The sequence below is a fragment of the Cervus canadensis genome, chromosome 28 (assembly GCF_019320065.1).
Source record: "Cervus canadensis isolate Bull #8, Minnesota chromosome 28, ASM1932006v1, whole genome shotgun sequence".
NCBI classification, from domain to species: domain Eukaryota; kingdom Metazoa; phylum Chordata; class Mammalia; order Artiodactyla; family Cervidae; genus Cervus; species Cervus canadensis.
Genome location: NC_057413.1, coordinates 44,105,756 through 44,121,873, shown reverse-complemented (window position 1 = coordinate 44,121,873; position 16,118 = coordinate 44,105,756). Strand labels below are relative to the sequence as shown.

The 16,118-nt window shown below is 38.7% G+C and overlaps 1 protein-coding gene across 2 annotated transcripts in view; it reads right to left on the bottom strand.

Annotated features, from left to right (window-relative positions):
- DNAH8 (dynein axonemal heavy chain 8) overlaps positions 1-16,118 on the bottom strand; it is a 322,922-nt gene that overhangs the window by 118,487 nt on the left and 188,317 nt on the right. For both annotated transcript variants that reach the window (XM_043450439.1, XM_043450440.1), the window contains 7 exons: positions 14,777-14,940; positions 12,873-13,065; positions 10,861-10,983; positions 9,069-9,199; positions 5,952-6,105; positions 2,889-3,053; positions 991-1,217 (listed from right to left, as the gene is read on the bottom strand). In XM_043450439.1, coding sequence (XP_043306374.1) covers positions 991-1,217; positions 2,889-3,053; positions 5,952-6,105; positions 9,069-9,199; positions 10,861-10,983; positions 12,873-13,065; positions 14,777-14,940 — 1,157 coding nt within the window. The remainder of the gene's footprint in view (positions 1-990; positions 1,218-2,888; positions 3,054-5,951; positions 6,106-9,068; positions 9,200-10,860; positions 10,984-12,872; positions 13,066-14,776; positions 14,941-16,118) is intronic.

Here is a 16,118-nt window from a genome sequence, read left to right as displayed (position 1 = left end):
TATCTTAATTTATTTAAAAAAAAAAACAACCCTCCAAAACATCAAAACAAGGCAAAGTCCATGTAATGAAGTTACATTATCTTGATTTGTAGAGACAAGGACAGAGAGGCTACCGATTCAAAGGGATCTCCCTAAACAAGTAAGATATGGACCTGAGTCTGAGTGACACCAATTGTTTCAGATGCTTGAGCTGTACTTGTGATTCTCTATGTGTGGTCCCCAGACCAGCAGCATTAGCATTGCTTTGAAACATATGAGAAAGGCAAATTCTCCACTCCAATCTCAAACCAACTAAATCATAATCTTTGGAACTGGGGTCCAGCAATCTGTTTTAACAAACCCTTTATGTGATTCCTAGGTGCAGTAAAGACTGAGAAACACTGTACTGTACTCCTCATTTCGGTCAGTAGCCTACTTTTGAAGACCCAGTTCAGCATGTGGTAAGAGAAATTAAAATATGGTACACCAGCTTTCACATCATTAACACCATTTCTGCTTTTAGGGACTGGCCTCTTCTACCATCAGTTAAACTTTAGTTTCATAATTATTTGTCATGAAAACATGGACAAGATTAAGTGATGCATATACATGAACCCTTAGTGTAAGGCAATGATGAAACTTTAGGACAGTGGACTTCTTCAATCAAATAAATAGTGAACTTGAATAAGAAGCGAATTTTAAAGAGTTTATAATGAATTATTTTAAGTCATTTCCAAAAAATAAATTAAGCAAGTGAGATAAAATAATTCATTAAGCATCTGTTACTTTGAAGCTTGGAGGGAAAGGACACTAGTTAATTTTTAAATCTCAATTATTTGTCATCATTTCAATACACAATCAGTGAAAATCAAAGCAAGGGGAAAATCTAAGTGCAGCTGGGATTTGGAGCTCAATTACTATGATGAGTGTCTTACTGAATGTTACACTTTACTCTTCTTTGAAGTGAACCTTGTGTTTCTGTAGCTATCAGGCTTATGTATCATCACTTACCTTTGGAAATAACTTTCACAGCTCTCTGAAACCATGTCGTGAAAGAGGCCCATTGTTTCTACAACTTGTCTTTTGGTGTCACTAGAGCAGACAATACTATAGCCTGAAACGAAATAGGAGGCCACAGCAACCAGCGCCTCCTTAGGCCAGCGACTGAACCAGTCCATGGTGCAGCCTGATATCAAGCCAGGAAATTTCAAAGAGCGGGCACGGAACTTCTCACCAACCTAGCGACAGAAATGTCAAAAAGCATTATAAATAAAAAAACCATTATCTATTAAAAAAAAACACAGAGGGATTATAAGTCAGGCAGAGAGGCCTTTTTAAATTCTGAGCCAATAGCCTGATACAACAAGATTTTTTAAGAAATCTTCTTGAACTGAATGAATACATAAATTAAGTGTCCAGGTGCAAGGAGGTAATAGTTCCACACTCTTTCCTGTCCTAAGACTCCATCTACTCAATTCTAGGAGCTACCATGTAAGAAGAAATTGACATCTTCTTAATCCATGTGCTACAAATATACAGTGGAATATTACTCAGTCATGAAAAGGAATGAATTTGAGTCAGTTGTAGTAAAGTGGATGAATCTACAGCCTGTTATACAGAGTGAAGTATGTCAGAAAGAGAAAAACAAATATTGTATATTAACACATAGATAAGGAACCTAGAAAAATAGTACTGATGAACCTATTTATGAGGAAGAAACAGAGATGCAGACATAGAGAACAGACTTGTGGACACAGGGAGAGAAGGGGAGAGTAGGACGCATTGAGAAAGTAGCGGTGACATATACACACTATCATGTAAAAAAGAGATTAGCAGTGGGAAGCTGCTGTATGACACAGGGAGCCAGCCTGGCATTCTGTGACGTCCTACATGGGTGGGACGGGATGTGGGTGGGAGGCTCAAGAGGGATTCTTAAGCAAAAAAAAAAAAAGCAACAAAATTTGATACTTAAAATTTTAAAGAAAAGTTTTAACAATCTGACATTAAAGATCTGTTCCAACAAAGGAAAAATGGATGAAGAAAAAAGGAAACTGACAAACCACATTTCTAGACAGAGATGACCAGGACAATGAAAGGCCTGGAACCAGGGCAAGTGAGGTCTGCAGAAGGAATGGGAGGTATTTGGTCTAAAAAAGAAATGACTTAGGGAGTCTGAAGAAATTTTCCCCAAATATCTGAAGAGCTGAATGCAGGAGAGGGATTGGGTTCAATTTACAGGACAAACAGAATCACAGGTGAAGAGTCAGAGACAAAATTCCACTGTTTGTAAAGAAGACTTTTCTGGCTATTAGACTACCTAAAAATTAAGCAAGATGCCCTATAAGTTAGTGAGACATCTCCCCCACCCCCAAGAGCAGAAGTGCCCAACAGAATTTTCTATGATGATGGAAAGGATCTACATGTGTGCTTTCCATAGTAACCCCTAGCCACGTGTAGCTATTGAGCACTTGAAATGAAGCCAGTGGGACTGAGAAATTGGATTTTCATTTTTACTTAATTTTAACTGATCAAAAATCAAATGGCCACACATGGCTAATGGTTATAATACTGGATAGCACAGTGAGTGAGAGACATTCAAACCTAGATCAGGGACATTCTAGATGGTATGACTATATTGGAAGTAGAGCTAGACAAGACTACATCACCAAATCCCTTAAAATCAAATAATTTCTGTCTCTAGGCAATCAAAGTGGTAGGATATGCAATAACTGCTAATGAGTATACTCAATTTTCACTCTTTAGTATGATTTTGGTCAGTGGAGATTGGTGGTAGTAAAGAAGTAACAAGTGTTCATTTCTGAGCAAATCATCTCATCAGAGAAGGTGAACTAAGTACATTCAAGGAAGTAGCTCCTCCTACGTACAGATAACTAAAGTTAAAAACTCACTGGGGAAAAGCAGAGCACAACATGCAAGTTCTTCCTCGATCTGGAAATGAAGTACTCATATAGGTTGTCGAAGGTGGGAGGATGGCGAGGAAGCTCCCTTTTCATGACCGATATCAGCCCTTGGGTGATTTCATCCATCTCGTCCCGTGCAAACAAATTGGAGATCTTTGAGGAATAGGCAAGAAAGGGTTCAGTGTGTTGAGAGGTCCCCACAGCCAAAGCACTGCCAAAGTCTGGTCCTTCCCCATTTCCCCCCACCCCCACCACTACATGTCATTTCTTTTCACATTTTTTCCTGCATCTCTACAGTCAAATTCCTAGTTTGCCAGAAATTACAAGAGTGCAACCTTTTTACTTAGCAGCTTAATCAGGAGCAAACTAAGTTTCCTTTTGCTCAAATAGCTATTACCAAAAAGCCATCTTGTTTACCATTCCAATCACCACTTTAAATGTGCAGTGATGCCTTCCATTCTGATTCACAGTCAGTCTCAACTGTGGTTCCAAAATAGTTAACTAGAGCATGCATCAGTAAGCTTCCATACACATCACTGTGAAGGGAAGAGTTCATACGCAAAGTGCACTTGCAGAGCTGCCCCTTGCCTGGCATCTGAGAACTGGGCTTTTGGAAGCAATCCTCCATTACTAATCGATAAGGCTGTTCCACTGTACCTAGACTATTTATACAAACACTGGGATATATGGTGAACATCTGCTTTCCTTCTGGGAGTCTGGAATTTTGGCAGTTGTGGCTAGGCAGAGAACAACTACATGACTAGCCCCTAAGAAAATCTTGAATTCTGAGTCTCAAATGAGCTTCCTTGAACAGAAAGAGCACACGTGTTTCTGCACTTCACTTTGTGTTTCTTCACTTTCACTTCACACCAAATACACATTCTGTATGGACCCTTTAGTGAGAACATATTAATAGGAAGCATGTATATGGATTTCCCCAGACTCCTCTGGATGTGACTTTTTCTTTACTGATCCAGCTGAAAATCCTTACTGTGCTGCTGCAATAAATCTTAGCCATAAGTTCAACTATATTCTGAGTACTGTGCACCCTTCTAATAAAGTACCAAGCATGTGGGTAGTCAAAGAAGTGATGATAAAAATGGTGTCAGCAGTGGTGACGTTCAGCTCAGTTCAGTCGCTCAGTCATGTCCAACTCTTTGCGACCCCATAGACGGCAGCATGCCAGGCCTCTCTGTCCATCACCAGCTCCCAGAGTTTACTCAAACTCATGTCCATTAAGTTGGTGATGCCATCCAGCCATCTCATCCTCTGTCGTCCCCTTCTCCTCCCACCTTCAATCTTTCCCAGCCTCAGGGTCTTTTCCAATGAGTCAGTTCTTTGCATCAGGTGGCCAAAGTATTGGAGCTTCAGCTTCAGCATCAGTCCTTCCAATGAATATTCAGGACTGGTTTCCAGTAGGATGGTTTGGTTGGATCTCCTTGCAGTCCAAGGGACCCTCAAGAGTCTTCTCCAACACCACAGTTCAAAAGCATCAATTCTTTGGCGCTCAGTGGTGACATACACATCTACTTACAGTTAGGGTAACTTTTTCAACCATTCTATACTCCTGATATTTAGATAGATAAATGATACATAGATAGAAAAACTTTGCTTCTCCTAAAATAAATTACAGGATCAAGCTAAATATTTAAGAGACAAATAAGGAACCATATTTAAAATGGAAGAAAACATATAAAATATCTGAAGATAAGCAGCATTAATTTCACAGGCATGGACATGGACAACAGACTGGTTCCAAATAGGAAAAGGAGTACGTCAAGGCTGTATACTGTCACCCTGCTTATTTAACTTATATGCAAAGTACATCATGAGAAACCCTGGGCTTGAAGAAGCACAAGCTGGAATCAAGATTTCTGGGAGAAATATAAATAACCTCAGATATGCAGATGACACCACCCTTATGGCAGAAAGGGAAGAAGAACTAAAGAGCCTCTTGATGAAAGTGAAAGAGGAGAGTGAAAAAGTTGGCTTAAAGCTCAACATTCAGAAAACTAAGATCATGGCATCTGGTCCCATCACTTCATGGCAAATAGGTGGGGAAACAGTGGAAACAGTGTCAGACTTTATTTTTGGGGGCTCCAAAATCACTGCAGATGGTGACTGCAGCCATGAAATTAAAAGACGCTTACTCCTTGGAAGGAAAGTTATGACCAATCTAGACAGCATATTAAAAAGCAGAGACATACTTTGCCAACAAAGGTCCATTTAGTCAAGGCTATGGTTTTTCCAGTAGTCATGTATGGATGTGAGAGTTGGACTGTGAAGAAAGCTGAGCGTCGAAGAATTGATGCTTTGAACTGTGGTGTTAGAGAAGACTCTTGAGAGTCCCTTGGACTGCAAGGAGAGCCAACCAGTCCATCCTAAAGGAGACCAGTCCTGGGTGTTCACTGGAAGGACTGATGCTGAACCTGAAACTCCAGTACTTTGGCCACCTCATGTGAGGAGTTGACTCACTGGAAAAGACCCTGATGCTGGGAGGGACTGGGGGCAGGAGGAGAAGGGGACGACAGAGGATGAGATGGCTGGATGGCATCACCGACTCGATGGACATGAGTCTGAGTAAACTCTGGGAGTTGACAATGGATGGAGAGCCTGGCGTGCTGCGATTCACGGGGTTGCAAAAAGTCGGACATGACTGAGTGACTGAACTGAACGGAACTGAACTGAATTTTACAGAAACTTCAAAAAAATCTATTGAACCTCATGTGTTAATCATTTCTAAAATGAAAAATGTGTGCCAAATGGCTTCACTTCTTTTTTTAATCATTATTCTTTATTTATTTGGCTGTGCCAGGTCTTAGCTGCAGCCATCAGGATCTGTGCTGCAGCATGCAAACTCCAGTTGCAGCATGTGGTACCTACTTCCCTGACTAGGGATTGATCCTGGGCGCCCTGCGTTGGGAGTTCAGAGTCTTAGCCACTGGGCCTCCAGGGAAGTCCCTAAATACCTCGCTTCTGAAAGACTGCTGCTTTCTCTATTCAGATTTACATTTTTAAAATATAACTTCTTTCTCTACTTTGGAGACGTACCTCCCCTGAAGATAGCAGGTTGTTGAGATATTCTAGAAATGCCTCATCTTTTATTTCATTGTCAGTAAAGATAAAAGTGATGCCTTTGCCATCAGCACCAGCAACTTTATACAAGGCTTTTAAATCATCTGTGAGATTACTTACATTATAAGACCTAAGAAGAGAAGGAGCAGAAAGCTTTAAATGAAAATATAGTCATCATTTATCTCAAAACACAATATAACCCATGATAATTAGAGCATAATCTGCACCTGCTCCAATAGATTCTAAGTTAATAGTGCCTGCCAGAAAACACAGAGCTAAACAGCTGTACATTACCACTCTAAATAAATAGGTTTTATTTAGCTTGAGAAGTTAGTGGGGAATTTACCAGAAGTGACTCAGAAAGAATAATTGGGAACAAGGAAAAAACTTTTATTCCCTACAATCCAACAGTCCTCAGACAACAGATGTTTTTTGCCCAAGTGAATATACATGGAATATTTAAAACTAATCAGAGCACTCGTCTCATGCATCCAACCTGGACAAGGGATGGGATGGGGAGGGAGGTGCGAGGGGGGTTCAGGGTGGGGAACGCATGTAAATCCGTGGCTGATTCATGTCAATGTATGGCAAAAACCACCAGAATATTGTAAAGTAATTAGCCTCCAACTAATAAAAATAAATGAAAAATTAAAAAAAAAAGATTAAAAAAACTGAAAAAAAAATAAAACTAATCAGATATTTGGATGAGCTTAGATTGGTAAGAAGGTATAGATAAATTATAAATAAAATTAGTGATAAATTACACATAATGGTAATTTGCACATCGCACTAAGCGACTGGATTCAGAGATGCATTATGCAATGTGATATAAATAATAGAAATGTTATAATTATGTGGTCACAGATTCTGAAGAGAGACGAGCTTGGTCTCTGTTTTTCTTGTTTACCCTGTTTTCTACTAAATGCATGTGCTACCAGAAGTGATGTGATGTGTAAAAACAAAGCAGGCATTTTCTTAAGTGCGGCTTATAAATCCTCGTAGGTAGATGCCAGTGAAAGGGATTATAAAGAAGTTCTTATTTGAAGGAGGTTTCACAGTGCAAGTAATAAGGAGTTCTGTGTAATTCATAGGGTCTAATGGAAAGACTACCGGCTTTAAAATCAGGAAGACCAGAGTTCAAATCCCTGCCCTGCAGTTTTATAAAAGTTCCTTCATGTTTTACAGCTTGCTTTCTCATCTGCAAAATAAGATAATTACCAATTTCTAAAGGTTGTTATGGGCATTTGAGATGATGTAGCTTAACTACACTTAAGTGTATAAATAGTTTGTTTTTATTTTTTTAACCTTTTTGTTTTGTACTGCAGTCTAGCCAATGAACAACACTGTGACAGTTTCAGAGGGACAGCAACGGGACTCGCACATACATATACATGTATCCATTCTCCCCCAGACTCCCCTCTCTTCCAGGCTGCCACATAACATTGAGCAGAGTTCCCTGTGCTATACAGTAGGTCCTTGTTGATTATCCATTTTTAATATAGCAGTGTGTACATATTCACCCAAAACTCCCTGACTATCCCTTCCTCCCATTCTTCCCCCTGGCAACCCTAAGTTCATTCTCTAAGTCTGTGAGTCTGTTTTTGCTTTGTAAATAAGTTCATCTGTATCATTTCTTTTTGGATTCTGCATATAAGAGATGTCATAGCTTATTTTTAAATTAGGAGAGGAAGTGAAGCCCTTCTGGGTGGAATTATAGTTAATCTTGTAGACCTCAGCAAAAGGAACACTATCAAAAACAGACAATATATCCCCTCAAAATAATTGCCATGGGGGAGAATTCATTAAAATGGGAAACAGGTTAAGTTGGTTTGCTGAGAAGTAGCTGCACCTATGAGAGTGACATAGTCCACATCCTTACTCAGAAGTGCCCAGTGTTGTTAGACAACCGTCTCACTGACCACTCAATGAAGTCACAAAGCCATTTTGCTCATTTTTTAAAATTAAGCCGACTGTTAGGCACTGCTTTTACAATATACAGATATGGTCACAGCACACCCTCTCTAGGTCCAGATCCCTCTCACCACTTTCTTTCATAGCTAAGTCTCTTGAGGAATTTTAAAATTTGTTTATATTTGCTTCTTCACTTCCTTAATGCAATGTGGCTTCTGCCCCCATCTGATCCACGCAAAAGTTTGACACCACTTTTCACGCTTTAATCTCATTTTTAGGCTAATTCTCCACCTGGAGTGGTTTACTCCAGATTTCCTCCTCTGCCTGGCCTCTTCTCCTCACTCCCCCTGCATTGTTATACCCAGCACTTCTATCTCGAGGAGTATACTCAGACATGTGCAAGAATATTCATAACAGCTGTATTTGCAAAACAAAAACCCCGCAAATGTTTATCAGCAGTACAATGGATAAACAAATTATGGCAATATGTGATAAAATGGAAGGCTCCACAGCAATAAAAGTGAATAAACTACTGCTGCATGTAGCATCATGGATGAATCTCACAAACACCATGCAAGTAACAAAAACTGGACACTAAAAAGTAAACCCCCTATGATTTGACTAACATAGAGCTAAAAAATAGGCAAAATAAATCAGTGGGCTTAGAAGTTAGAATATTGTTCCCCTTAAGAGGGTAGTGACTGGGACAAGACCCAAGGTGTACTTCTGGGTGCTAGTACTTTTTGACACCCATGATTTGTGAACATTTTTTTAAATGCATATTACCCTGAAACAAAAATGTTTACTTGAAAAAGGAATACAATAAATTGTTATAATCTTTTTTTTATTCTTGTTTATTTGGCTATGCCCAGCAGCATGCAGGATCTCAGTTTCCTGACCAGGGATCAAACTGTTGCCCCCAGCAGTAGAAACATGGAGTCTTAACCACTGAACCTCCAGATAAATCCTATTGTAATTTTTTAAAATTTTATTTCATTTTTTAGTTGGAGGATAATTGCTTTACAATGTTGTTGTTGCTTCCTGCCATACAATGACGTGAATCAGTCATAATTATATATGTAATATTTTTTTTTATATATGTAATACTTTAAGCAAACATTTCATTCCAGTGAAATCAACAATAGAGAAAAAAACATATTGGCATGTTTCATTTTATCTTACCTGGTTAATGTTATCTGGAATATTTGATACCCAGCTATAAAAGAGGCCAATCTTGAAAGACTTTGTTTTCCTGAACCACCGACACCCACAAGCAACGCATTTCCACATGATGTTCGGATTATTCTTGAAATCTGTTTTGAAATAAAATAGTATATATTTGAAAATAGAATTCATCTGTTTACATCTGCTTTCAATAAATGGGTCCAAGGTTTGACCACATGCTTCGAGACTACATTAGACTTTTTCATTTAATGTAAAAGGTTTCATATTGATTTATTCAATTCCAGTTCTTTCATTGCCCATCTATACTTACATCAGGAAAAAGAGTGCAAACTGGCTTTCCTATCTCCTATTTTAAAATGTTTTTCTGTGTGTGTGTGTAATTTTATTATTTTCAGACTCAACGGGTAATGGAACTGCTCTTCCCAATTTGCAGAGAGCAGTTTAGAACTATTTGCTTATTATCATCAGTCTAACCCACTGACTTAAGCAGAAAACAAATGCTACTTAGCTCTACAGCAAATGCTACCTCTACCAATGGAAGCATGGAAATATCTGTAGAAAAAACTTAGGGAAACAGCCCTTAGCCTTGTGTTGCTTTTCTAAGGAGATTCCCTCACAGAGAGGATAAGATCCAAATTGTGGTTTGAATCTTATGCACGTCAGTTGGAGACATTGTTAAAAAGCTGTCTTTTACATTAATACCACTGATTAGAAGAAAATCTAGATGGATCATTAAATTCATTTATCACCACAACGAAGAATTTTTTAAAATTCAAGTTTTACAGGGGGCAGACACCTTGATATGTGTCAAATCTACTATTATATTTTAAAGACGTTAATCACTTATGTGGTTTTGCACCTAGAACAGGCCCCTAAGACCAAGCCACAGTGGGTACTCAATAATTATTTGTTGGGACTTCCCTGGTGGTCTAGTGGTTGGGAATTTGCCTTGCAATGCAAGGAACTCAGGTTCAATCCCTGGTCTGGAAACTAAGATCCCACATGCCTCAGAACAACTAAGCCCATGTGCCACAACTAGGGAGTCCATGTGCCATGACGAAAGATCCCGTGTGCCACAACTAAGATCCAACATGGCCTAAATAAATATTTTTTAAAATAATAATTAATTGTTGAACAGATGAATGTAAATTCACCAATTTTGCAGAGGACGATTCTATAATAAATACAGAGTTAACTGTCTCCCCTTTATGAAAACTTCCTATTCCAATTTGTTGGAGAAACTCCTTTTTTATCTACAAGTTACACAGTCAAACAACTCGTTCCTGCAGCCTTTCGCACCTGGATTCAAGCCATACTCCTTTCAGGTGATGCCTCCAGTTGGTTCCTACTTTTATCAGTCCTGTATACCCACATTTCCCTTTTCCCCATAGTCTGTAAGTCAATCATGAATTCGACATTTTTAAACACATCATCTTTTCCTCCATGGGCAACAGGATTTCCATTACACCAAAACATAGTTTGAGGGAATATTTTTTTCATAGGGTTCTCCAGCTTACTGTCTAAAAAGGTAAAACTCTTTGACTCAGCAAGTCAAACACAAAACCCATCAGTTTGTCCTTGAAAAACATTTGCTGTCATATAGATGGATTCAAACAAGGGGTTTCTGATTAAGCCTTTGTTTTGTGAGAGAGTGAACTGACTTAACCTATAGATTCTCTTCTATTAACTATCAGATACCATATATGTATTCTCTAAAAATGCTTATCTGTGAAATTCACTAAGCTTTTACATTATCTATTCATATCAGTGAACAATCAATAGTAAGAACCTTAATAAGATGAGTCATTGCATCTTTAAAAAACACCAGATCAAGAGATGTTCCTCTAATGATTTCATTGAACTGTCTCTGGTAAAACTGGAGTTTTTCAGACAGAAATTCAAAAGATGGTACCTAAGAGTAGGGAGAGAGAAAAATAATATTTAAGATCCAAAATTCAGGAATGCTGTAATTGTAAAGATATTCACAGGTAATTCTTTTTTTTTTTTATTTTTTTTTAATTTTTATTTATTTATTTTTTTGTCATACATTGATATGAATCAGCCATAGATTTACACGTATTCCCCATCCCGATCCCCCCTCCCACCTCCCTCTCCACCCGATTCCTCTGGGTCTTCCCAGTGCACCAGGCCCGAGCATTTGTCTCATGCATCCCACCTGGGCTGGTGATCTGTTTCACCATAAATAGTATACATGCTGTTCTTTTGAAATATCCCACCCTCACATTCTCCCACAGAGTTCAAAAGTCTGTTCTGTATTTCTGTGTCTCTTTTTCTGTTTTGCATATAGGGTTATCGTTACCTTCTTTCTAAATTTCATATATATGTGTTAGTATGCTGTAATGTTCTTTATCTTTCTGGCTTACTTCACTCTGTATAAGGGGCTCCAGTTTCATCCATCTCATTAGGACTGATTCAAATGAATTCTTTTTAACGGCTGAGTAATATTCCATGGTGTATATGTACCACAGCTAAAAAAAGTTAAACCTAATGGATTTCCAAAAATTTGTCATGAATGAATTGACTTTTAGTTATTTCCATTTTCAGATCCTGAAACCTGGTTGGTTGGTTTCCAATATGAAATTATTCTTGACCTTTTCCTTTAAGAATCTCAGCACCAACTACTATCCATGTTAATTAAGGCTGTAATATAACACATGTATTTCTCAGTTTTTATTTGCTTCTTAACAGTGCTTATGGAGCTTTAAAAATATATAGAAATTTTACATTGCTTATGTAGTCAAATTATTCTGAAATCAATATTCACTTATTTCTTTTGCAAATGGTTGCTCCCCATTTAATTCTTTGACCAACATGCATTTCAAAATTACTCTATGTGACCCTGTTTAAAAAAAAATCTCCCTGGAGTCTTGTTTCAAGCGTCACTAAATCTATACATTAACTTACGGAAGACAATGTGTTGCCATTTAACCAAGTAAAGTTTCATGACATTTATTCCTAGATGTTTTACATATTTGTTGCTAATTGAATGAAATACTTTTATATTGTATTTCCTATCTTGGGATTATTGGCAAGAGAAGGCAATCCTTTTTCTATAAAGGGCAAGATAGTAAATATTTTAGACTTTGTGGCCCATATGGTCATTCAACTCCACTTTTGTAGTACAAAAGCAGTCATAGACAATATATAAACAAATGGGCTTGGTTGTGTTCCAACGCAACTTTACTTGTGAACATTGAAATTTGAATTCTGTGTAATTTTCATGTGTCACACAATATTATTATTCTTTTATTCTTTGATTTTTTTTCTACCTATTTAAAAATGCAAAACCCTTCTTAGCTCACAAATCTGACAAAAATAGGCAGTAGGCTGGATTTGGCCCATTGGCTAATATAGAGGATATTTATTCAGTTATAGATTTATATCACACTTGATCATATAACTGAACTCTTAAGTAGCTGAAACTGATTTTTTAAAATCTCTTGGATTATATTAAGAGATAATCATATCTGTCAGTAATAACACTTTTGCTTTTTCCTATCTGATAATTACATCTATTTTCTTCTTGTCATTTTGCTGCACTGCCTAGAACTTTCAAAACAATATTAAGTAATCGAGATAACTGCACACATACTTGTCTTATACCTGACTTTAATGGGACTGCTGCTAAATTTCTTTGAAATAAATATTTCGCTTGGTGTATGATGACATGAAACACAACATATAACTATTGTAGAAGTTATGATAACTCCAAAGTGGGACTCCAGTGCAGGGAGAAATATCTAGCTAGATTAGTGATCGAAAAAGCCTGAAAATAAATACCAATTCATAGACTTTGGGCACTTCAAATGTGGTGTCTTCAGGTTCATCTCCAGTTGGTTCAGGCATCTCACGGAGAAAATCTACAAAGTATGGTTCAGGAAGAATATATGACCCCACATCTGGACTAACATTTTCTTCAACTGAACGAACAAGTTGTGTATTAAACCACTGCTCATCCTCAGGTGTTATAAATCTAAAAGAAAAATACAGGAGAAAGAAATGCAAACTAGGAAGGCATCTGTTCTAACTGAACACGGTTTTAACATCTCTCCACATCTTCTCAGCCCTCACCCTGTACATCCATTACCTCAAAACACAGAAACAGTCTGTCTGTTCAGCCTTCTGACCAGAGGCAGACCAAACTCCATCCAAGAGTTATAACACTGACAATGTCACTTACAGAAAATAGTGACTGTCTCTCTCTTTGGCCAGACTTAAGCTCCACTGAATCCTCTTCCCAACTAGGCCCCAAATCTTGGACTCCCATGTCCTTCTTTGCATCACCCATTTTTAGCAAGAATCCCGTTAGATCAGTTTAGGCAGCTGCTGCTGCTAAGTCACTTCAGTCGTGTCCGACCCTGTGGACCCCATAGACGGCAGCCCACCAGGCTCCCCCGTCCCTGGGATTCTCTAGGCAAGAACACTGGAGTGGGTTGCCATTTCCTTCTCCAGTGTGTGAAAGTGAAAAGTGAAAGTGAAGACGCTCAGTCATGTCTGACTCTTAGCGACCCCATGGACTGCAGCCTACCAGGCTCCTCTGTCCATGGGACTGTCCAGGCAAAAATACTGGAGTGGGTTGCCAATGCCTTCTCCGAGTTTAGGCAGAATCCTCCCATAACCCCCTTATTTCCTCTTAGTAATTTCCCATCCAAACTCCCCCATCTTGTTCCCCAGTTATAAATTCCCACTTTTCCCTGCTTGTATTCGGAGTTGAGCCCAATTTCTCACCCCTACTGCAAAACCTCACTGTATAGTCCCTACATCTATCACAATAGTCTTGAATAAAGGGTGAGTGTCTTATTGTTTTAACAAGTGTGGTTGATTTTTTTCTTTAACAAAACAGGTAAGTCCCTTGGGTGAGGCCGGAGATCCCTGAAACTTGCAGCAGAAGAGGAGATCTGACAGCCAGTAGTGGGTGAGCATCGTCTTTCTGGGTCTGTGTGCACCCCGTGTACGAAGGTTCTTTTCACACTTATAACATCAGAGGGGGAAGGGAGGAAGGAGTGGGACTCATGTTTGACAGAGGCCACTTTATGTGAGACATCGTAGGAGGTCCTTCACAGCTTTGTAAGAACAGCACTGGGTTTCTCCGGGGGCTCAGCGGTAAAGAATCCACCTGCCAAGGCAGGAGACACAGGTTCAATTCCTTGGCTCAGGAAGATCCCCTGGAGAAGGAAATGGCAACCCACTCCAGTATTCTTGCCTGGGAAATCCCATGGACAGAGGAACTGGATGGGCTAGAGTCCATGGAGTTGCAAGAGTCAGCTGTGACCAGCAGCTGGTCAACAAGAAGACCAGCATTACCGTCATATTTTATAGAGGAGAAAACAGAGGCTCAGAAAGATGACTTAGTTTATGTACCAAATGTCACCATGCAACAGAGCTCTCACTACACACATTTCAAGTTTTTTTAGAAACTATACATAACTAAAATTTGCCTCTGAATGTTGTCAACGTGCCGATAACATGGACATATTTTTTAAATGTCTTATTGAAAAAATACTTAAGGAAATTAGTTGAGTGTTTTTTTCAAGGTGACCAGCAGGTGGGAAATGACATCCATGCGTCACAAGCCTCAGAGCAATTTAAGAAAATATTCTACTTATTTGAGTAGATAATGCAGGAGTTAATCTAGTATAAATTGCTTATATATTACATTTAAACTCAAGCACTGCAATACACACCTGTCAGCAATTACTCTGTTGCACTCATGTTTGAAAAGTGACAGAAGAATATGAACTGAATCACACTCTTCGGCTTTTATGGTTAACATTCCTTGCCAAATTCGGGAAAGATCTCGCAGATTGAAAATGTAATGAAATTTAGAAGGAGTAGGCAGCATCTTCACCTAGAGTTGGGAGAAAAAGTAACACTCTTCAATTTCAATTCAAGATAAAACTAAAAACCTTATAGAATGATTTTATTTCACAATTCCAATTTTACATAAAATAGACTGAGCAAATAAATTAAGTTTATATTTTTGTTACAGCATTTATGGAATAAACACATCATAAATAAACCAAAATATAATTTACAAGACCGTAATGCTTTGAATAGGATGGACTCAAGATAATGTACTAAATGCAGATTCCAACTCTTGTTCTACCCCATGAGTTGACTTTGATCAAGCCATTGTTCCTTGAGTTTTTAAAAACTGTGAATTGTAAGAATAAGCATCCCTAGTCATTATTAACCATATTAGTGTGTCTATAGAAATTGTTGTTACCGTTGTTCAGTTGCTCAGTCATGTCCGACTCTTTGTGACCCCATGGACTGCAGCACGCCAGGCTTCCCTGTCCTTCACCATCTCCCAGAGTTTGCTCAGACTCATGTTCATTGAGCCAATGATGCCATCCAACCATCTCATCCTCTGTCGCCTCCTTTTCCTCTTGCCCTCAGTCTTTTCCAGCATCAGGGTCTTTTCCAGTGAGTCGGCTCTTCACATCAGGTGGCCAAAGCACTGGAGCTTCAGCTTCAGCGTCAGTCCTTCCAATGAATATTCTGGATTGATTTCCTTTAGGATTGACTCGTTTGATCTCCTTGCTGAACAAGGGACTCTCAAGAGTCTTCTCTAGCACTACAGTTAGAAGGCATCAATTCTTTGGTGCTCAGCCTTCTTTATGGTTCAACTCTCACACCCATAAATGACTACTGGAAAAACCACAGCTTTGACTATAAGGACCTGTGTTGGCAAAGTGATGTCTCTGCTTTTTAATACGCTGACTAGGTTTGTCATAGCTTTTCTTCCAAGGAGCAAGCATCTTTCAATTTCATGGCTGCAGTCACCATACAGTGATTTTAGAGCCCAAGAAAATAAAGTCTGCCACTGTTTCCACTGTTTTCCCATCTATTTGTCATGAAGTGGTGGGACTGGATGCCATGATCTTAGTTTTTTCATGGTGAGTTTTAAAAGAGCTTTCTCACTCTCCTCTTTTACCTTCATCAAGAGGCTCTTTAGTTCCTCTTTGCTTTTTGCCATAAGGGTGGTGTCATCTGCATATCTGAGGTTATTGATATTTCTCACAG